At 47.5% G+C, this 23,890-nt stretch overlaps 2 protein-coding genes and 1 pseudogene across 2 annotated transcripts; 1 reads left to right on the top strand and 2 right to left on the bottom strand.

Annotated features, from left to right (window-relative positions):
- The first annotated feature begins 11,167 nt into the window (after positions 1-11,167).
- LOC136529008 (putative clathrin assembly protein At1g03050) lies at positions 11,168-13,697 on the top strand (annotated as a pseudogene).
- A 180-nt stretch (positions 13,698-13,877) lies between these two features.
- On the bottom strand, positions 13,878-16,463 carry LOC136529007 (NAC domain-containing protein 82-like). Its single transcript, XM_066522028.1, has 5 exons — positions 16,232-16,463; positions 15,799-16,076; positions 14,851-15,342; positions 14,241-14,700; positions 13,878-14,157 (listed from the first exon to the last, which is right to left on the bottom strand). Exons 1-4 carry the CDS (start codon positions 16,386-16,388, stop codon positions 14,419-14,421), a joined length of 1,209 nt encoding a protein of 402 aa, XP_066378125.1. The 5' UTR covers positions 16,389-16,463; the 3' UTR covers positions 13,878-14,157; positions 14,241-14,418.
- A 1,947-nt stretch (positions 16,464-18,410) lies between these two features.
- On the bottom strand, positions 18,411-18,857 carry LOC136526851 (uncharacterized). Its single transcript, XM_066519423.1, has one exon. It carries the CDS (start codon positions 18,827-18,829, stop codon positions 18,458-18,460), a length of 372 nt encoding a protein of 123 aa, XP_066375520.1. The 5' UTR covers positions 18,830-18,857; the 3' UTR covers positions 18,411-18,457.
- Positions 18,858-23,890: the final 5,033 nt, after the last annotated feature.

Genomic DNA, 23,890 nt, shown 5'->3' on the forward strand with positions numbered 1-23,890 from the left:
TGGAAAAGAACCTCCCCAAAGACATATTGCCATGGGAACAAAAAGGTGTCAAGAGGAAAGTCGTTACACTGGGCTAGCTAGTTGTTGAACGTAGAGTGTTTGTGTAAGTGTGTGTTTGTAAGACTTCATTTATGCATGCGTGTGAGACTATATATTTATGTACGTGTGTAAGACTACATATTTTTGTATGTGTATGAGACTACATTTATGCATATGTGTGAGACTACCCTTTGCAACATCCAGATGACTCTATTTGAACATCCACTCTATTACTACTAAAACTTTATGAAATCACTTAACACTTTATGAAATGAAGAAATGACCAAAATAAAAGTAGGAGATTTTGATGAGTTATATAACTTTTATATTCATCACCTTTACAGCTGAAATCATTTTGTGTTTGGAAATCAGGTTTGAGGCGATCATTTTCTGAAATTTAAAATTTGAATTATTCAAAATTAGTGACAAAGATAGATGACTAGATTAAAATGATAGAGCATGATTTTAGAAAATTTTAGGGAAAAAACCATCACATTTGGAGTTAGTATGAAGGAGAAAAACTAGTTACAAGTTTCAGCCACATATTAAAAAGAGAAATCACACTTGTTCATCATTGATCATCATGAACAGCTGTGATTTTTCTTTTTAATCTCTTGGTAAAATTTGTAACTAGTTTTTCTCCCTCATACTAACTCCAAATGTGATGAATTTTTTTCCTAAAATTTTCTAAAATCTTTCCCTATCAAGTTAGTGTGTTGATTTGGTCATTCTTTTCATTTGACAAAGTTTGAGCACTTCAAATTTTCAAATTTAAAAAAATGACAAGTTCGAACGAGATTTTCAACCATTAAATGATTTTAGCTAAAAAAGTGATGAATACCAAAGTTGTATAACTCATCAAGATCTACAACTTTTATTTTGATCATTTCTTCATCTGACAAAGTGATAGTAAACATTGTTTACAAATCAACATGTTTCTCATATAGTTCATGAAACTATGAGTCATATGTGAATTTATGAATAATGTTTACTAATACTTTGTCACATGAAGAAGTGACCAAAATAAAAGTTGTAGATAGTGAGGAGCTCAACAACTTTTATGTTTATGACTTTTATTGTTGAAATTATTTAAGGTTTCAAAATCTTGTTTGAAGTTGCCATTTAGTAAAATTTAAAATTTCAACTATTAAAATTTGGTCAAATGAAAATATGATCAAAATAAAAGTTGTACATATTGATGAGTTCTACAACTTTGGTATTCATAAGTTTTTCATCTGAAATCATTTACTCTTTCAAAATATTGTTTCAAGTTCAAATTGTTTGAATTTCAAATTTTGAATCGTTCAAACAAAGTCACATGACAAGATGACCAAAATAAAAGTTGTACATGTTGATGAGTTATACAACTTTTATGTTTACAACATTTTCATTTTATTTCATTTAATGTCATAAAATTATAGTCGAAGTTTTCAAATTCAAATTTTTAATTTTTGTTTTTTTTGTTTTATATATTGTTTTGACTACAATTGTTTATATATATATTTCTTCATGTATATAATAATACAAAATATTATATTTGTGCATATACACAATTATTTTTATATTACTTTGTGTTTTTATGATATAAAAAATACAGAATTAATAATTTTAAAAAAAAATAGAAATGCATTTGTAGGGGCGGCTGGATCAGGAACCGCCCCTAGAAATGCATTTGTAGGGGCGGCTGGATCAGGAACCGCCCCTAGAAATGTATTTATAGGGGGCGGCTAGGTTTGACATGTTTCTGAGGCCTCTACCACTGCTACTTCTCGTTTTTTATATATTGTTGTTTTATTGGACTACTTTGGTTTATAGACCTTTTTGATTTCTTATACCTTCTCACATACCTAAAGCACACTTTCTTGCATCTATTAGAACAAAGCGCGAAATAATGTCGCGGACACCAGACAGTGCAGCCCGATGCCTCGAGCATGATGAGCAGCCAGCCCTTGAGGAGCAAGCACTAGAGGACCAGCTTACTCAGGAACAGTTCAATAAGGAGGTACAAAATGATCTAGAAGTGATGCTTACTCAGGAGTAGTGTGACAAGGAGGAAGGCCCCGAAGGAGAGGCCACTGAAGGCGAAGAAGAAGAGGATGATGCTGATGATGACTCAGAAGAGGGTTATGTAAGTCCCGAGGATCCTTTCCCACGTGAAGCCAGAAGGAGACCAACGGAGGAAGATTTGGACAAGGACTTTGACCCGAACGAGGAGGTAGGGAGAAAGCCTTAGCTTGTAAATTTTGCTAAAGCTTTGGCTGTGTTACCTCTGCTAACACTTTGACCTGTCGTATATACAGGTCCCTCCTGAAACTCGGAAAATACAACGTCGACGTCCGCGACATCTCGTTGGACAAGATGGAGTAGAGGAAAGGAGAGCAGAGGCAACAGCCACAGAGACGGATCACGATGCCTCTGCTCCACAACCTGAAGACAACCACGACTACCAAGCCTAAGAGGAAACGAGAGGATAGAAAAGGAAATCTATATCCAGATAAGGCATGCTATGTGATAACGGAGGTCGGGCCAGCAGGGGAGGTCCTTGAGCCGAAGGAATAAAGAGGACGATTCTGTAATGCGATCGGGGCCCTAGTAAGAGATAAATTGAACCCAGCAATCCCTAACTGGAAAGAGATACTAGAGAACAAAAAGAATGAACTATGAGATAGGCACCTGAGGATCAATTTTAGATTTCCGGAGGGTAAGCATGAACTGGTAAAAAAATGCTTTTAGGATGATGGGAGAGGTATTCCGACGTTGGAGGTCGGAGCTCAACACGAAGTATATCCAAAAGGGGTTAACTCCCTTCAAAGAGTTCGGCAAAATTACTACTAGTCAATGGGAGGAGCTCGTGGCTCAGAAGACTTCACCAGAGGCATTGGAGCTCAGTGCCCGTAACACCGAGCTAGCGAAGAGGAACAAATACCACCATCATCTAGGCCCCGGTGGCTACTATGCCAAGGAAGAGCAGTTTAGGAAGATGGACGAAGAGGCCGCAGCTACTGGAAATATCGATGTGACGAATCTAAAGGTACGCTCAAGTAACTGGATATATGCGAGGAGTACAGAAACATCCGGTAGTAATCTTAAGTTTGATAAGCCGGAGACCCAAGAGGCGGTATCAACGATACTAAAATATGCTGAAGACAAGGAGAAGAGCTCCTTCAATCCTTCCAAAGAGAGGGACGAGCTTAGCCTTGGCTTGGGAAACAAGGAGCACACATGCCGCACCAGGGGGCTAGGGAAAAGGACGACCTGGAAGCAACGATTCGAAGAGGACATACACATGTACAAGAAACATGGTCGAGACCGGGAGACTAGTCCTGAGCTCCAAGTGAAGGCTCTAGTTGCGAAGGCGCTGGAGGAGCAAGGACTGTCTACGGAGCCACGGATGTTAGTGACGCCGCCGGAAGAACTGGCATTAGTTGGCAGCCCTCCGAAAGTTCCTAGCAGCCAAGGTTCCACTGTAGCCTCAACCCCCGTCGATCGCATACGGGAACCAACTAGTTGCACCTTGGTGTTTCTAAGCGGCCGATAGAACACTGTGATGGAGGTGGCAACGGGTGTGGCACATCCTCCCGGTGGCTTACACCACAATAATAAGATACCGCCAGACTACACTAGGGTCGAGGTGCATACCGTGAAGCCCGAGTTCATGCAGTGGAGGATAGACTACGCAACTCCCGAGGGGCTGGTGTTACTCGGAGACATTATTGGGCAGTTCATCCTCGGGCACAAACGGGACATTATATTGACTGCTTCTTCGCCGCCTCCCCCTCTCCCAAATTTGGAGCGAGTTGTTGAGGTTGGGGAGATATTTTCACCATCTCGTGACCACCACGTACCTGAGATGCCACATTCTTCCCTGCCTCCTAGCAAGCATGTGCCTGATGAGATGCCACAACCTTCTCCAGCTCGTACCAAGCAAGTGCATGATGAGATGCCACAGTCTTCTCAACAAGCACAGCCGATACATGAACAACGAGTGCCTCCTAAAGAAGGTGATGCACAAGAAGACGAGGACGTGCCTGAATGGGAACTTCGAAAGAAGATTCCAATCAACATAAGGCCAGGTTATGTTCCGGTGAAAGACGTCTCGTCGGTGTCCAAGTGGTATTCACATGACCAGTTCAAGCCTGAGAACCAAGTTAAACAAGTCCCAGAACGGGGTTCTGAGGAGGCCGTAACTAGCAAACTTCACCAAATTGTAAAGCAATATCCAAATGTTGATGACATCAAATGGTCAAAGGATTGCCCAAAAACATATGAAAGGGCAAGCCCTTTATACCAAACTGGGACATCCGGCGCCTACCACTTGGAATGAGAAGGTTCCATGATTGGTACTTACATGTTCTCCCAATGAGCATAGATCTCGTACAAGCACGCTTCCCCACCGACACATTTGGAAGCCCAGCCGGAAAAATTATCTTTGACTTCAATGACATGCACACATGCTTTCACCTGGGAGAGATGGAGATGAATCTAATTCGCACGTGGTGCTTGTAAGTCCTTGTCCTCCCGATATGATATGAATGTAATCTTTGAATTTTGTTGTAACTAACCAACGCCATGATTTATAGAATGCAAGTGCACATTATCAAACAAATACCAAGTCTGAAAGCCGGGTATGTAGACCCTCAAGCTATAGCCCAACCAAATTTTAATTACCCTAAACAGTGGACACTGGATGCTAAAGAGCTAGCTGTTGCAAAGACTCTTCGGGAGAAAGAGCGCATCCGTACGGCGAAACTAAAGAAGAGTCCCTTAAGGTTGCGGCATACATTGCTCTGGCTTTCAAAAATCTACAACAACACTCTACTATATGGCTACCATACAACTTCGAGTAAGTTCAACTATATACTTAAAGCTTTGTTCGATATATTTTATTCGATGCAAAAGAGCTTATCTAGTTCTATGATTAAATCCATGCAGCAACCACTGGATTTGTATAGCCGTCGATGTCGGGAGGAGCATGGCATGGGTCTTTGATTCAATAGATAAGGACCCAGCAACATACAAAGACTTCATATCGATTCTCAAGATGTATACATATCGACAATCCCCATTAGCTTATATGTTTGTATACATACTTGTAACGTTCACTTATGGATACTAACAAGTTGTATTTGCTAAAATAATTCGAACAGGGCATTTAGGTTCTATGTCACTCATCATCACGGAAGGCATGATCCAGCGAGGAAGGAAAAGCTGGCTATAAAAACACTATGTGCGGTAAGTGTAACTTACTTCTTCAGTACTCCGTTACATGGCTGTCAAAAGCATTACCTAACATTTTTATATGTAAAACACAGTGCCCCAAGCAGAGGCCTGGGAGTGTACATTGTGGATACTATATATGTTCTATGATTAGTAACACCAGTGCCTACAGGAGACACCCCTTAAGGGTAAGTTTGAACATCTTCATCAGTAGTATAAAAACTTTGTACATGGTATGAAATATTAAACCGAAACTTGTTCTCTTGTAGTGGAGAGAAGAGAAAGGAATGAAAAAAGACCCATACAAGGATGACCAACTCTTAGAGCTCGTCGGCGACCTTTGCAACTTCATATTGGACCAGATTGTACACGTCAAAGGCGCCTACCATGACCGAGAGTCTGACTTAGGTACAAATCCTCAGTACCAACACCTTCGGAGACTGAAAGGCTAGCTCTAGGACGTTGATAACAATGTTTATGGAATTTGTATATTAAATGATGGATTGTATATATCCTTATGAATTGGACTTGTAATTGTAGTTTATATAATACTATTGTGCCGGTAGTCGTGTTCGGAACGTTGGTCGCGGGGCGTTCGGCAACGCGAACGCTGTTCGGAACGTTGGTCGCGGAGCGTTCGGCAACGCGAACGCCGGATGGAATACGCGGAAACAAACAGTTCTAGTCGAATTTGAATTGTAAATTTGAATTTTTTTTTGCGGGAAAACGTACTGTAGGGGTGGTTCTAGATTGAACCGCCCCTACAAACAGGTATTATAGAGGCGGCTGGCACTACAGCCGCCCCTACAAATAGATTTGTAGGGGCGGTTGGTGATTGAGCCGCCCCTACAAATAGATTTGTAGGGACGGTTCGTCATGCCAGCCGCCCCTACAAATCGATTTGTAGGGGACGGCTCAATCACCAACCGCCCTTACAAATAGATTTGTAGAGACGGTTCGGTAGGGGCGGCTGGCCAAACCGCCCCTAAAAATGCTTTGTGTAGTAGTGTCATGATGGTGGCGGGTTATTTAAAGGGCGGCAAGTCAGGCGGCTATGGCACCGCCATGCGTGTGGTGGAGGACAATCGGTTGGCCGGAGTTGGCAACGGGAGCAAAGGAGTCACCGAAGATGTAACCCGAGAGGAAAGGGTCATCAGAAAGAGTAACAGCGGAGCTTGGGTGGAGGTCGCTGGTGGCCTAGGTGGCGGGTAAAGCGGGTGGGTGGGTGAGGAGGAGGAAGAAGAAACATCGTACATGTATAAACACGTAGGCGTCGGGAAATGAGCCTCGAGGCTCACAGGCTAACCCTTCGTAAATCTAAGGGTGCGGGTGTGGGCGCACTGGAGTTGAGTTTCTTTGGAGAATATTCCTCCCTAACAATGCACAACATTAAAACAGCCATGCCGCGCTCTCTAAGAGCCTCGTCCCTGCCTGTGTTGCGCAGGCCTGCACAAATCTGAATCGTTCCACACTGATCTCTCTATTTCATCTTTTATACATATATATTGGTCTTAATAACATACACACTTGAAGTACCTATAGGCAACTGCATAAATACACAATCACACTCGCACACACACAAGCACACCCCTATAAACATATATACGCACATGCAATTTGGATAACCTGTCATATATCAATCGTCAGTAATGGCTGGCCTGGGAGTGGGAAGAAGGAACAAGACATAGAAGCCCCCGACCACCATGGAACACCCTGTCAGCCACACGGCAGCCGCGAGGCGCGGCGGCATCAGCGCGGAGACCCTCCACGAGAACATGGCCGTCAGCAGCGTGGTCGTGAGCCAGACGCCGGCTCTGGCGCGGTCCCTGCCCGCCGAGCCTGGCGGTGCCGTCTCGAACCGGCGCAGGCAGTGCAGGAGGATGACGAGGGTGGCGTACGTCGCGACGACGAAGAGTATCGTGGCGGCGTGCCCGCTTGCCCTGTGGATTGCGATGGCCGAGTTGCATGTCAGCAGGACGAATCCTAGGAATGTTGGCCACCATGACGCCATGATCCTGTTTGCGTATGTGTTTACGTTGTGTTTCTGCAAGCAGTGACATGCCGCGGTCGATGTAGCTAGGAACATATATATATATGTCAATACTGTGTAGTAGTATATTACCAATATATATAGACGTGTTTCTTACGATCGAGTCAACGCCGCGGAGTCCCTGTGTCTTCGAACAGAAGGGACCGTATCGTAGGGAGCAAGGTATCCAACGAATGAACAGTCATTCAGTACGTGTACGTTGGGCCCAGTTTATATATATATATATATATATAATCATATTTTCTACGGAGTACCTTAGAGAGCAAGCTGTACCTGGCGACTCGCCTCGAGTTGGTGTGTTAGGCCCTGTTTGGATGTATGTGTATCCATCTCAATCCACATGTGTTAGAGTGGAATGTAATGAAATTTAGTTTAATTTCGCTCAAATCCACTTCAACAAACGTTGATTGAGACGAATGCATGCATATCCAAACAAAGCCTTAGTTGGAACGACGAGGATCGTCATGGCGCACTAACTTTTTTTTGCGAAACGTTGAGGAAAATTTCATGGCAATTTTCCTATCCGACTGCGACAGCAACAGGTTGACACCATCCGCGCTGTGTATCGGTGTAACGTAAGCCTAGCAGATTGCATGTCGTGTTGGCAAGCATTTCTGAACTTTGGTGACGAGCCTGAAGACCACCTGAAGATGGAGACTGCTTACGTCAGGTTGTTGATTTCGGTGGTTATCACGCAGGATTCTATTCGGATATATAGCACCACCATCCACGTCGTCATCGGGACCGCCCAAAATTTAGGGCGCGTTTAGATGGGAAAAAAATTAGGTTTTGGTTACTGTAGTACTTTCTTTTGTATTTGGCAATTAGTGTCTAGTTATGGACCAATTAGGTTTGAAAGTTTCGTCTCGCGATTTCTCACCCAATTGTGTAATTAGTTTTTTTTCGTCTACATTTAGTACTCCATGCATGTGCCGCAAAATTCGATGTGATGGGTACTGCGCAAAAATTTTTGGGAACTAAACAAGCCCTTCATAAGAAACAAAACATTCCGTAAACATGCGCCCTATTTGCTTAGTTTATAAGCCGTACTTTTTCAGCCAACGAACAATATTTTCCTCTCACAACAAATCAGCCGACAGTATTTTCAGTCATGACTTATCAGCCAAACGAACAGGACAATGGAGGCTAGATCGTAGAGGTCCAATGCAAGGGGACAACAATTTTCTTTATATTTTTTTTTCTCAAATAGGCATCTTGCCAGTATTTCATTGAGGAGAGGTGAAACAGAGTTTTACAGATAGTCACCATATTCGCTTGGCTTATAAGCTGTACTTTTTCAGTCAAACGAACAGTATTTTTCTCTCACAATAAGTTAGCAAACAGTACTTTCAGCCAGCCAAGCGAACAGGGTTTCCGCCCTTTTTTCATAGCAGCTACTGTAGCAATTAACTTCCATACACACGCGACGCGCATGCGCTACGTACACGTCACGCACCCTTGTGTCCCAGGTGGTATACGTTACGCACACTACGTCACGTCACGCGCACTACGTACACGTCACGCGCATGACTGCCGCAAATGAAGTGAACATGCTGACGACGTACACTACGTACACGTCACGCACACTACGCACACGTCACGCGCATGCACTACGTACACGTCACGCACCCTTGTAGCAATTAACTACTTCATTTGTTGTCTGAAGCAACAAATGAAGTGAACATGCTGACGACGTACTAGTGCGCATGACTGCCGCGATGATCGTTAGCGCTGCGTGACGTGCAGTGCCTGCTTAATTCCGAGGTGGGTATACGTTTATATCAGTGCTCTGTCAGATGTTTGGAGCTACGTGTACTCCTACATGTCAGGGATTGAGGTGAATAATCATCCAGGGACAGTTGTTTCCTCTACATAACAACTGGCCTTCGAGTTCGAGATTTATGTGCCTTGTTGGACCAGGACCGCCGACAGGCCGGGTGGGGTAGTCAGGTCACGAGACGTACGACAGCGACAGTCGTCTTCCAAGTCGTTGTCGACGTATATCTCGAACCCTAATCCTGCTTGCCGTTTTAACTCAAAGAAGAGATTCCAGAAAACAGCTCTACATACACTACCTGCCGGCAGGTAGTGTATCGAGTTCGCTGTGACCTGTGGATCGCGAGTATCGAGTTCGCTGTGAGGAGAAGGAACCCTAGAGCTGTGGCCATCAGGCGCCATGTCGACGCTACTATCCTAGGTACGATGAAGGAACAAATATGTTCCCGATGGAGGAGCAGGCTGCGTACGTGCTTATTATATAGGATAATAATGGGAGATATACGTTGCGCCTTAACAGGGAGTAAGCTAAGGTATATAGAGGAGATTACTACCTAAGAAGCAGGCCGGCCGGAGAACGGGTTATTAATTTTCCCTTTTTATATCTCTAGTCTAGTATATAAAAAGTTACTTTTGTTGATTCTTTTTAGTCGTTGTATTGGAAGAATGTTCCGAGGAGGAAATGATATGATGGAGGTGCTGGAGGTAGACAGGGCCACACGCCGCTCCTGGTAGGCAGGGCCGACAGCCGAGCGCCGCGGCTCGGAGGCAGCGGCGCGCCATGCCTGGCAAGTAGTGCCGGCAGTCCGGTGGCTGAGCGCCACTCCTCGGAGGCGACAGGCGAGCTGATAGGAGCACCGAGCTGATAAGAGCGACGAGCGGATAGATATGAGCGATGAGCGTATTATTTTATTAGAAATAGACGAGAGAATTTGAGAGAGTCGTTGGGCTGGTCCACTACTGGGAGACACGTCCGGATGGACGGGATCGTACGGACGTTCTGGCCCCGGCATTACCCAAAGCCAAACGGAAGAGAATGGCCTAGTAGCAATGTGACCTGCATCGGTGCATGGCAGCACGTGCCGGAAAATTTAACTTTCAGCAGTAAAAGTAATGACTCCTGATATATCCAATTATCCATGCATGTAGGAATAAGTTGCAGTCGTGCAAAAAGAAGGTGCCCACTCTGTTCTAAATTTCGGGTTCGGGCCCATAGCTGTCGAACACGTAGGCTGAATTAAAGCCCGGATAGAAATAAGCCCACTAAAATAAGTCCATTTACCTGTTAGAGGGGATTAATAATGTTGGCTTCCGGTGAATAATTTTATATAGAGTCTGTCTCTGTGACAGGTGACTCAAGGTTTATTTAACCATCAGTCACCAGACGTGCATGATATTATCAGCAAATTAACCAGCCGCGCCAGCGCGTCCCCGTCCCTGTCTCGGCGCTTAGGATGCCCAACCCCTAGGCCATCAGCTCCAGCAACCCTGCTCTCTTGCACGCACACCATCTGGGCGGCGACAGTGCCTGCAGCAAAGCCGCATGGAGCCCCGCCTCGCCTGCTCAGCGACCTCGGCAGTCGGCACCCTGCGCGGCGGCGGCAACAGTGTCCTGGCTGGTGGCGGTGCCTTCGGCACAGCCGCATGGAGCCCCGCTCGGCTGGCCGTGATCGGCCGTTGAGCTCCCATACCACTGCTTTTGGAAAGAGGCAGAGGCATGCTCAACGGGCGGACTTGGACGTCGCCGCGGCTCGTCTCGCTTGGATCTCGTGGTGCTCCATTCCTCACCTCATAGAAGAAAGGTGGGACAGAGGAATTGACGAATTCACGGACAGGACAACACAGAGACAGAGGAGTACGTATACATGAATCACCCAGAGGGGAAAGAGATGGACAGGACAACACACAGACAGAGAGGAGTATACATGAATCATCCAGATCCCTTCATCTCACATCTAACGCACCACAGAAGTTGACTGACAAAAAGGCAAACTCTCAGGCGACTGCGAACTATTAAATCTCTTTTAGATATCACTACAAGATTCAGAAAGATAATAAGAAAAGTTAACCATACATCCGCTGTGTCATGCCCAATGTCAACGCCTCTTTGCGCGCCGTCCACGGGGGCCTCCTCCTTCCTCTCGGTCGTCCTCCCGCCACCCGCTTTCGTCGCGCGCGCATTTCCATCACCCGCCGCGCGCCCAAACACCAGCACCACACGTCCATTTGCCCGTCCACACGACAGGGCCATTCCGACCAAGCGCGAGGCGAGAATCTACCGCGAGCAAGCGATCGACCTCCGCGAGGAGGACGACGACGGAAACGTACCATGGCGCCGAGCAAGCTGCGCCAAGCGCTGGGCGCGGTGAAGGACCAGACGTGCATCGGGCTCGCCAAGGTCGGCAGCGGCGGCGCCCTGGAGGCGGACCTGGACGTGGCCATCGTTCCCGGCCGACGAGCGCCACATCCGGGAGATCATCACGCTCACCTGCCTCTCCCGGGTGTACGTCGGCTCCTGCGTCTCCTCGCTGTCGCGCCGCCTCGGCCGGACCCGGAGCTGGGCGGTCGCGCTCAAGACGCTCGTCATCGTGCACCGCCTCCTCGCCGACGGGGACCCGGCGTTCGAGCAGGAGAGGTTCTTCGCCACGCGGCGCGGGACGCGGATGCTCAACATGTCCGACTTCTGCGACCGCTCCCGTGCCGACGCCTGGGACTTCTCCGCCTTCATCCGCACCTACGCCGCCAACCTTGACGACCGCCTCGAGTACCGGATGCAGGGCAGGCAGCAGGGCGGCGGCGGCGCAGCGCGCTGTGGCAGGCCGCTCCACGAGGAGATGTACGCCGCGTCCCCCGGGAACCGCTACACCTGCGCGTCGCCGCCCCCTGCTTCAACGGGAGACAGGAGGACGCGGTGGACGCCGAGGCTCACAGCAAGGCGGTGGCGCTCGTGCCCAGGGACCCGCCCACGAGCGAGATGACGGTGGATCAGCTGCTCGTCAAGGCCAACCAGCTGCATCATCTCCTCGACCGGTTCATCGCCTGCCGCCCTGTAGGTGAGCCCGTTCCTCATCCTCAGCGGCCATGCACGCAATTTGTCTTTTTGATGAAGTTGGATCGTTGCCATTGATTTGTTAAGAGCCAAAACCTTCGAATGACATTGTCGTCACAGGCGAACCGGGTGGTGGCGGTGTCTCTGTACCCGCTGGTTAAGGAGAGCGTGCAGCTCTACTGCGAGCTCACGGAGGTGATGGCCACGCTCATCGAGCAGTTCGCGGAGATGGAGACCGCGGACTGCGAGCGCGTGCACGCCCTCTTCTGCGGTCTCGCCAAGCAGCTGGAGGAGCTAGAGAATTTCTACGCGTGGTGCAAGGTCGTCTGTGTGTGCCGCCAGTCCGACGTCCCGGAGGTGGAGGTCGTCACGCAGAAGAAGCTGGAACTCATGGACGAGTTCATCCGCGACAGGCACGCCGCCGCGGACTCGCAGCAGAGGCTCCCGCCGCCGGAACCGGAGCCGATGGCAAGCCCAGAGCCAGCCCTCGTCGAAGAGGAAGAGGACGACGATATGAACGCAACCAAGGCACTTCCAGCGTCCGAGGAGCCGCCGGCTGCGGCGCAAGCGGACAGGGGGCCAGTCGAGCCAGAGGCCTCGCTCATCGTGGCCGACCCGGTGGAGGAGGAGGCCGACTTCCTCAACCTCAAGGAGGACGCCATGTCCGGTGAAGAGCACGGACAGCAGCCGGCGCTGGCGCTGGCGTTGTTCGACGGCGACATAGCCGGCTCAGCGCCGAAAGGCAACGTGTTCCAGGGCGCTTCGGCGGACTGGGAAACGGAGCTGGTCCAGTCCGCGAGCGCGCTTGCGAACCAGCGCGTCGAGCTCGGCGGCGGCCTCAGTATGATGGTGCTGGACGGGATGTACAACCATGCGGCGGTGGCCAACAACGCACAGACGTTCTCCGGCAGCGCCAGCAGTGTGGCGATGCGGCCACCCGGGGCGCCCATGTTCGCCCTGCCGGCGCCTCCAGGAGGCCGCAGCGCCGCAGTAGGTGCAGACCCTTTCGCGGCGTCGGCGTTGGTGCCTCCGCCGACGTATGTTCAGATGTCCGACATGCAGACGAAGCAGCAACTGCTGACGCAGGAGCAGCAGATGTGGCGACAGTACGGCAAGAACGGAATGAATCAGGGAGCCTTAGCAATGCTAGAGCAGCGGCCAAACCAGAATCGGCAGTTCCTACCTCACATGGGGCACAATTACGCAGGGTATCGGACTTCTTAAATTAAACATCTGCAAATGTGGTTTTACACGTTTCCTCCTACGAGGCTACGACCACATTTCCTACAGCGTTCGGGCAAAGAAATGATCGGAGTATCAGATAGTCAAATTCTCTCAATTTCTATTGGCAGTCCAATTTTGCTTACTGCCCGATTCCCAGAATATTCAAGCCTGTGCAAGGCCGCACTTTATTAAACAACAGAAATTCTCCGTACCGTACTCAGAAGAGCACGTAAGAGCAAAGAACGGGTTAACGATCCGAAAGCCAATGAGCCACACATAACGGGGACAACTGAAATCCGCAAAACACAGAAGAGAACGCAAGAGCCAAGAAAGCACCAACGATCCAAAAGCCAATGAACTACATAACGGTGACGGGGTAAACTAAAGTATTAATTAAGCATCCATATTACGACAACCATAATGGTTAGCATAGTCAATACTCAATACACACAAGACAAATTGCTTAAAATGATGGCAATCATGCAGGTTGCAATACACACAGGTAATAACACAATCAAAGATTTACACGCCAAGTCTTATTGATACTCAGCAGAGTGAGCTGGGATTGGCGGTCAGCTCAACCAGTTGGGAGCATGCAGTAGTCGATGCAGATTGATCCAAGCACCGTGCTTCCACGAAATACCAGCCAAGGTCGGCTTGGTTCAGAAGAGCAGCAGACGAATTCATGAGCCCTGGTCGGCTTGGTTCAGAAGAGCAGCAGACGATTTCATGAGCCCAGGCATGACATCGATGACGTCCACGACATCCAAGGTGGATAAAGAGTTGTAGTAGCAACAGAGAACTGCAAGTTGCAACACCGAAGCAGTCCAGACATGTTCAAGGACACATAAAAAGAAAGCAGGCATAACTAATAACTATCCGTACCTCCACGACAATTGGAGACCAATCATGAGAAAGGGAACTGCATGGTTGGGTCCAAGTAGTCAGCTGCCACATCTGTGGCGAGTACTCCATTATTGGAAGGAGGAAAAGCATCGAAAATGCTAGGCATTGTTGGTTCCAAAGGACCTGACAGAGTAGTGACATCATAATGTCCATCGTACTAAGCAAGAGGATAATGCATATATTGATTGTCCAGAGCAGGAAATTCACTGGGGAAGCTTGGATCAGGAGCAAGGAGATCATTTAGTTCCATGTAATCATCAGCGGACAGTTCTCTGTCAGGTGGCAGCATCGGGTAATCTGTAGTTTCCACATTGCTGGTGTTGAAGTTATTATCCACGCTTCCTAACCCAACAAGCCCTGATATTTCATTGTAGAGGCCAAAAGAGTTGACTTCAAAAGCATGAGCCTCAGCTTCAGACATCGGAGGAAGACCAGAGCACTGTGAAAGACATCAAAGCTAAATAGTGAGCATCTGAAAGGAATTTCTAATCTAGAGCAGAAACATAAAAATAATTTCTAATCTAGAGTAGAAGCATAAAATCGATGAGCTGTCAGTAAAACTAGTGAAAGAACAAGTACTGATTTATACCTCTCCAAAAGGAGTGTTACGCACAGGAGAATCGTTCAGAAATCTAGACAGCTCCTCCAATAGAAAACCATCACAGTCATGAGGACTGTACATATCATTGGCCTCATTGGATATGTTGTTCACAGAAACCACACCATCTCCTGACATCTGAGCAGGTATATCTTGGATAGCAGAGCTAGCAACAGCATAGCCAAAAGTTACGTCCTCAGCACAAGTATTTGCAGTGGCATGATCAAATGATGATTCCTCTCCAGCACAAGTAGTAGATGAATTATGTAGAGGTGGTTCCTGAAGAGCACCAGCAGGGGCAACAGGCTGGGCACGTGGTCCCTCTGTTGGTTTCACTACTTCTGAAGAGGTCATCAAAGGAAACATAGAAGATTCAGCTTCTGCATTATCCCATTCAGCTTCATTAAACGGAGCCCCATATTGCTCCCCGATCCTTGGACCAAGGCCACTTTTCTTGAAAATTTTGCAGAGTACATAAGCATCCTGGATGTTCAACAAGACAAAGGAGATTCAGCATGGTAACTTAAATGGCTCATGGAATACATATTGGCTAATCAAAAGGCACATTAACTCAGATATACTGCATATTAATTAATGCTTCTTTTCTGTGCCATTTCACTCTTCATTGCAGAATCATTCAACCCAAAAGACATTCACAAAACTTTAACACATAACAAAAAGTATATGAATTGGCACTGCTAGACTTGACCAAACATAACACTCATGAGACAGGAGCAATTACAGTGACACCATATTTCAATAAGAACCATTTGAGTAATTTTGTTAGTTATTAATCATCCATAGAACATAACATGGAATCATTTGACTGCTCGACTGTCCACACAATCCAACAATCCAGTACAACATCCAACATCTAGAACATCTAATAAACTGTTTGTAAAATATGAACTGGAAACATTAAGAGGCAGGTAGAATTACCTTTGAGAAACCAGCAGAAACTAAATCCTCATCTTCCATTTTGTACTCATACATCACCCAATCAGTTCTGTCACCCTTAGGGGCCTTGCCTTCATGAAATATCAATGTTTTCTTCATTCCAACAGTGCGAGAGTTAAGCGTAATTATTCTATCCTTTCCACTAGTCTTCCAGTAACCATTTGGCGTGGCACGGTTTGTCCTAGACCCATTAGGATACTTCTTGTCACGAGGACAAAAGAAGAACCATTCAAGATCTTTGCTTCTAAGGGAGGATTTGTCTGCACAACAAAAGAATATCAGTGTACAGGTATAAAAGCAAAAGTTCACATTAATCAGTTCAAAAACTATGTTTTAGTCTCACTGAATATTCTATTCATCTAAGCACCAGTTACACAACAAAGAAAGTTCGAAAGCTAATGTTCAAATGAATTACCAGGTAGATCCCAGGGAGGAAACTTGTACAGGTCAACCTCTGATATAGCATCGACGATAAGTTTCTTTCCCATGATCTTCCTCTTCAAGTAGTAGGAAACAAGCTCAACATCAGTTGGGTGGAAACGAAAACCAGGAGGCAGGCTAGTTTGCGCCATCACCCTAAAGCTTCTCTTGCCTTCAACACCAATAGAAAGACCTCTAGACAAAAGCTGAAATGCTTCGAGGAGATCACTAATTGCCCAGGAAGAGAGAAGCTTGAGTGTACAGACGAGAGAATCCAAGTGCACAACTCAATAAAGCAGAGCAGAAGAGAGCAGCTTTTCAAAAGTGTGAGCACAGAATGCAGCAAGGAAAGACTTCAGGAGGCTGCAGTGCCAGCAGAGAGCAGGGCAATCCAACCTCTAGACAAGCCTTTGGAGGGGAGTGAGATTGACAGGACCAAGAGAGAAGTTGGTCAAGTCACAGAAAGAGATCGTAGACCACAACTGATGATCAGAGAAAACTATGGTTGGCAAGACTCAAGGGAAGCAGGAGATCAAGCAATCAACCAACGGATGTTTTCTGAACTCAGATGAGAGAACTTGAGTCTTGCCAAATTCACCAGCTACAACTGATTCACATGGTAGGAAGTATTAGCACAAAACTCCTAGTATTCCACTTGTATCAAGTGAAATCTCGGAATTTTATGCAGTATATGAACCAGAAGTAGCACGAGAGGAAATAAAGGTGTCCTCCGGCAACTTCAGCTGACATGGGTGATGAGGATCATTATCCTGCATGAAAAGAAAACACAGGATATGTGAATACACAGAAGGAACATATATGGAATATTCAAAATACGCTGGCATGGTACTTAAAAGAACTATCTTGTATCATGACTAGATGCAATGACGTGATTAACACCTCCCGTCAAACCTATAGGGTACAAGTAAGCATATTCGAACTCAACAAAAAAGACATGCCAGTAGACAGCTGATTCTAAAGCTCAAACTACCCACATAAGTGTCACACACTCACACGAGTAAAGGCACATAAGTGTCACCATGACGCCATGATCCTGTTTGCTGTTACGTTGTGTTTCTGCAAGCAGTGACATGCCGCGGTCGATGTAGCTAGGAACATATATATGTCAATACTGTGTAGTAGTATATTACCAATATATATAGACGTGTTTCTTACGATCGAGTCAACGCCGCGGAGTCCCTGTGTCACTCCAATCTACTTCAACACACGTGGATTGAGATGAATACATGCACATCCAAACAAGGTCTTAGTTGGAACGACGAGGATCGTCATGGCGCACTAACTTTTTTTTGCGAAACGTTGAGGAAAATTTCATGACAATTTTCCTATCCGACTGCGACAGCAACAGGTTGCCACCATCCGCGCTGTGTATCGGTGTAACGTAAGCCTAGCAGATTGCATGTCGTGTTGGCAAGCATTTCTGAACTTTGGTGACGAGCCTGAAGACCACCTGAAGATGGAGACTGCTTACGTCAGGTTGTTGATTTCGGTGGTTATCAGACGCAGGATTCTATTCGGATATATAGCACCACCATCCACGTCGTCATCGGGACCGCCCAAAATTTAATAAGAAACAAAACATTCCGTAAACATGGAGGCTAGATCGTAGACGTCCAATGCAAGGGGACAACAGTTTCTTTATGTTTTTTTTTCTCAAACAGGCATCTTGCCAGTATTTCATTGAGTTTTACAGATAGTGAGCGAACTTCTCCAGCTAGCGAGACACAAGCAGGAACAGTCGCACACTAATCACGCCCAACATACTGTAAAGTACTGGATTTAAAAACTGCTATATATTTTTAAAATTGCTCCGTAAATCAGCTGACCGTCTTTAAAATTGCTATATATTTTTGGGGACAGGGACACTTTGTCGCCGACTCTGTTAATCAAGCCGCCTGTCTCGAAACTCGATTCTATAGTAGTGAATTACGTAATTGATGAATGATGATGAGGACGGCCACTGCTGTTCCGCAAGATTTGAAGTTTCGCATAAATCAAATGGAGAATATATATTTAATATCTTCAGCAAATTAAATATCATGGACTCATGGTATAAAAATAATATGTTCCTATGCATACATACAAGTACTGGATTTAAAAACGAAACTAATAATATATTTACATGTCAATTGGAAAAATACGGTCGACGAGATCAAACAATTTGTACATGACCATCTCGTATCCTTCTAGCGTGGTTACATCAATAATCTTCAGTCAAAGAAGGAATAAGGAACAGTGCGTAAAACCCGCCGGCAACGGTAGAAGCTCCCATGAAGCAGACGCCGGCCCCGACGACGGGCCACGGCACGAGCACGGCGACCCTCCACGAGAACATCGCCGTGAGCGACGTCGTCGTGAGCCAGACGCCGATCTTGGCGCGGCCCCTGGCCGCCGGCGAGCCAGGCGGAGCGGTCTCGAAGAGGCGGAGGAAGTAGAAGAGCAGGACGAGGCTGGCGTACGACGCGATGACGAAGACCATAGCGGCAGCGTCTCCCCATGACCTGTGGATCGCGAGTATCGAGTTCGCTGTGAGGAGAAGGAACCCTAGAGCTGTGGCCATCAGTGGCGCCATGTCGACGCTACTATCCTAGGTACGATGAAGGAACAAATATGTTCCCGATGGAGGAGCAGGCTGCGTACGTGCTTATTATATAGGATAATCATGGGAGATATACGTTGTGCCTTAACAGGGAGTAAGCTAAGGTATATAGACAACGCGCTCATGCAATTTCCGCCCGTTTTGCATAGCAACTACTGGAGCAATTAGCTTCCATACACACGCGACGCGCATGCACTACGTACACGGTACACGTCACGCACCCTTGTGTCCGTCTTCGATCGAGTTCAACTGTTGAAGCAACAAATGAAGTGAACATGCTGACGACGCATGACTGCCGCGATGATCGTTAGCGCTGCGTGCCGTGCCTGCTTCCGATGTGGTATACGTTTATATCAGTGCTCTGTCAGATGTTTGGAGCTACGTACTCCTACATGTCAGGGATTGAGGTGAATAATCATCCAAGGCCAGTTGTTTCCTCTACATAACAACTGGCTGGCCTTCGAGTTCGAGATTTATGTGCCTTGTTGGACCAGGACCGCCGACAGGCCGGGTGGGATAGTCAGGTCACGAGACGTACGACAGCGACAGTCGTCTTCCAAGTCGTTGTCGACGTATATCTCGAACCCTAATCCTGCTTGCCGTTTTAATTCAAAGAAGAGATTCCAGAAAACAGCTCTACATATACTACCTGCCGTCGCACCGCGTATATGTAGCTGCTGTAAGTACGTCTGGTTGACTCTCGGTGACTCGGTGTTCATATTGTTCGAAAAGCGCGTACGCAGGGTTAGGTTGCTTTGGGAATTTTCCATTCTCTTATTAGTGGAATCTGGAAGTACATCTCCTTACAACATGCATCGTCCCTGGAAATTGCGGATCCATCATACATGCATCTCGATTCTCGAATCACGTACGTGGGCGTGGGCCGGCATGCCTTCGTCACCTTGACTCGATCGATCTTATGGTCGAGACCTATGGGCGCCGAATTAATGACTCCGAGTGAATCCACTGATTAATAAGGTGATAACTTCGAAGCCAACATATTAAGTTTTTATGAAATCACATCCATTCTCTTATATTATACAGTACAGATTACTGTCATCTCCATCACTGAAACTCTCAATTACATCCCCACATAAATTATTTAATTAAGTACTCCAGCAAATTGATATCATCCTGAGTCTCCCAGGTCACCGCCACGCCACGCGCGGCGACACTAGCCGGTAGCCGCGCCTAATGTCAGGGCGTCAGAGATACGCATTTTAATTTGAAGCAATTGAACAATCAAACCAAGACCTGCCATTCTATCAAAGTACGATGTATAAGTATAGGTAGTCTATCACAGATGCATACGCCGCGCCAAGTTAAATCCATTTGGATTACGACATGGCTAGCCTCCGCATGCTAGTCCCCGTCCGCATGTTCATGCGACTGCAGCGCCTATACGCCCCGCCCCGCATGCCACAAGCAACAGCTGCGTTTGCACATCTGCCCCTACAGGCTGGTGCGCCTACGAATAGAGATGAAAACAATACGGATATTTTCCGACCGTATTCGAGACTGAATCCGTTTAAAGGGGTTCAGATCTGTCCGTATCCGAGTCCGGATATTCAACATCCAATACCATATCCGTATTCGAATACTTAAATCGCATATTTATGATGTCGACATCCAATCGTATCATATTCGGCATGGCTGACACTATCCGTATTCGAATATGAATCCGACTAGAAATATGAAAACAAATGTAATATTAGCGATATCCGTCCGTATCCGATCTGTTTTAATCCCTACCTACGAATGCAGTTATGCGCCTCATGCCTGGTGATGCCCGCCTCGTGCCGGTTGATGTGCATGCAAGTGGGGGCCACACACGCCCGCTTCGCTTTGCAGCGCACATGGGGACCGCCTCCGCATGCGCCCGCTTCCTGTGCCTACTAATGTTGCAACATGAAGCACTCCTGCAACATACGTCTGAAAATAGGTGAAACATTTGCAACATACGCCTGCAACATATATGTATAGCAACTGCAACATATGCAGCATCCAGATAAAACACTTGCAACATACGTCTGAAATAGATAAAACATTTTGAATAGTCGTTTGCAACATATGTATATAGCCACCGAAACATATGCAACATCCAAATAAAACACTTGCAATATACGTCGAAAACAGATGAAGCATACACTTGCAATATACGTGTATAGCTATTGCAACATATGCAACATCCAGATAAAACATAATCTAAACGCATGAAACATACGGAGCTCGGTGCCATAGAGTATGCAGGCCCCGCGATCCTACTCTCTCGGCTGGTCCCTCTCTCTCCCCCGAGCCCCACGCCGAACGACTGGTCGCACGAGCTCACATGCGCTGCCCCGCGCCGCATACACCCTGTGGGGGATATACCCCCGGGTACCACAAGATGGTACATGGGCCGCACCATCCGAGGTGGCCCGGCCCGTGAGATCAAGGCGTACATGGTAAGATTACAAGTTGTACTAGATATTGTAATAGTACCAAATAGGATACTTTACTTGTAACCCTCCTCCTCCAGAGTATATAAGGAGAGGCAGGGGTCCCCCTCAGGGACAGATCATACGGTATACATCTCAATACAATACACCAAAGGCACAGGACGTAGGGTATTACGTCGATCAGGCGGCCCGAACCTGTCTAAATCGCTGTCTCTGCGCCTTGTGTCACCATCCGGTTCCTGATTACACGCATCCTACCGATAATCTACCACCACGGGCACCCCCCTCGATGGACTACCGACCATATTTCGTCGACAGTGGCGCGCCAGGTAGGGGCCCCCTCTAGGGGTTGTGCGTGCTGATCCATGGCGAACCAGATGGCGTACCTCAAGATCAACATGCTTCATGACAGCTTGGCTGATCAAGTCGACATCCTTCAACGATCACGGTGCATGTCCGAACGTCACGCGTCATGCCTGGCACACTGGCGGCGGCATTCAGAGTGCATCGCGATGCTGCGCTATGCTGTCCACTACGAAACTGCATGGCGGCACTTTGTTGAGATCCCATCGGGCTCACAACGGGCACGCAAGGCTCGTAGTACAGACTCCCGGGCCACGGCGTCGGCTCCACATGACACGACACCGGATTTCCCGCGAGCACGCAACGGCGCCAGAGTCTACCGTGGAGGAGGCATGACCTACAGTGCCATGCAAGGCTGATTCACATCTTCGGGTGTATATACACATGCAGCGTGCATGGGCGGAGGATGCAAGTCCGAATGTGCCTTGATCGCAAGCTAAGTCATGTCTCATTCATTTTAATTCTACGGGATATATATGTATACATCTTCGGATATCTCCATGACTATTGCTGGCAGGCAAACTGCACCCCATGTACGCAGCTCGTCTCATTGGCTCGGGACTAAGTCGCCGACCCGCCGAGGACTCGGCGGCGTAACTACGTGGCGTTTGTACTCCGGGCCGCATCTGCACGGGAGTCCTACTCCAACTCGAATCAAACACAACGTGCAGCAGAGATCTCCATGGAAGCAAATCTAAATGCATGCGAGCAAATAAGGAAGGAGCCGAACGACAACAAGCCAAGCCAATTAATCTCCTGGAACACGTCCCACAAAAGAGTCCTACTCCGATTTGATCTGCATGATGATTAATTGCCATCATGTGCCCCAACGCACAGCAGCAAGAGCACATCGATCGAAGGACAATGCAAGATAAACGTGTGATCTACAGAGCCGTGCAAAGATAATTAAAGTAATCAAGAGCTGATCCGCATGCAAGCACGAACAATTACATGGCCAAGCAAGCAAACAAAGCAAGGCGTATCAAGCTACAACTCCATGCAAGATATGACGTCAAGTACTAGTTATGCACAACCATACAAGAGAACGAAGCCAGCATCCGTGCTGCCGGAGGGTGACCTCCCTATTCCAGACGAACAGAAGAAGCAAGCTTTTCAAGTTCGACCGAAATTCATCCACGAGAACTAAGCGCTCCGACGGCATCAACCCAAGCGAGCCGCTGAGCGAGCAGCTCCGCCGAGCTCCGACCACAACCACGACGACCACGTCCCGAGCAGCTCCGCCGAGCTCCGACCACGACCACGTCGACCACGTCCCGAGCGGCCCCGCCGAGCTCCGACCACGTCGACCACCAGACCACGACGACCACGTCCCGAGCGGCTCCGCCGAGCTCCGACCACCAGACCACGTCGCAAATGATGATCGCCACGAAGAACGGCGCTACGACAACCGCGACCACCGTGAGAACAGGCCGAAAAGCTCGAGGACCGGACGACTTCATCACCGCCGACCAGATTTCTATCAAAGATAAGTAAACTTCTAATATTTATATTTAACACAATTTTCATTACGACGTTTCTCCACAACGTCCTCATCATGATTATTCTTCAAATAACGCTTGTCCATGTACACCATCTTAAAGATAACATACATCTATACTTAATGCAAATCCTCGACCAGTCATGTTGACGCTCGATGCCTCCAGAGACGGCCCTGTCTCCGGCTCCTCCCTACACGTGCATGAGCGTCTGCCCTCTGCGTTATGGGTGGTCGGCAGCAGCTCCTTAGCGACGCTTTGTTCTTCCTACACGTGCACGGGCTCCGCGCCCCGCGTTATGGTTAACGGACTAGCTAGGGCTGGAGGCTCAGCTACATACTAACTGGTCGGACGATTTATATTAAGTATAAACACAAACTTCATATTAACACTGATGTTTACAAAGCACCAACTGCTTTATCACATCATGCTCATTTGCAAATGACTGCTGAGCGTCATACGCTATTTCTTCACTGCTGATTTTTTCTCCATAATTTATTATTTTATACATCATGTACTACTATTCTACATATTTATATTGCAGGAATTTCGAGCTATGCTCGGGGACTTCGTCGCTCGCTCCTCGACCTGTGCTCGGGGACTGCATCGACCACTCTCCGACCACGGCTCGGGGACTTCGTCGCTCGCTCCTCGACTTGTGCTCGGGGACTGCCTGCCTCGATCACTCTCCGACCACGGCTCGGGGACTTCGTCGCTCGCTCCTCGACCTATGCTCG

The sequence above is a fragment of the Miscanthus floridulus genome, chromosome 19 (assembly GCF_019320115.1).
Source record: "Miscanthus floridulus cultivar M001 chromosome 19, ASM1932011v1, whole genome shotgun sequence".
Taxonomy (NCBI): domain Eukaryota; kingdom Viridiplantae; phylum Streptophyta; class Magnoliopsida; order Poales; family Poaceae; genus Miscanthus; species Miscanthus floridulus.

What these genes read in the sequence shown, in the direction of transcription:
- LOC136526851 (XM_066519423.1), bottom strand. Translation starts at nt 18,829, where the DNA reads ATGGCGCCACTGATGGCCACAGCTCTAGGGTTCCTTCTCCTCACAGCG.
- LOC136529007 (XM_066522028.1), bottom strand. Translation starts at nt 16,388, where the DNA reads ATGGCGCAAACTAGCCTGCCTCCTGGTTTTCGTTTCCACCCAACTGAT. An exon ending in TCCTCCCTGGGATCTACCTG is followed by an intron (nt 16,077 to 16,231) that starts GTAATTCATTTG and finishes TTTGTTGTGCAG; the next exon opens with ACAAATCCTCCCTTAGAAGC. An exon ending in GTAACACTCCTTTTGGAGAG is followed by an intron (nt 14,701 to 14,850) that starts GTATAAATCAGT and finishes TGTCTTTCACAG; the next exon opens with TGCTCTGGTCTTCCTCCGAT.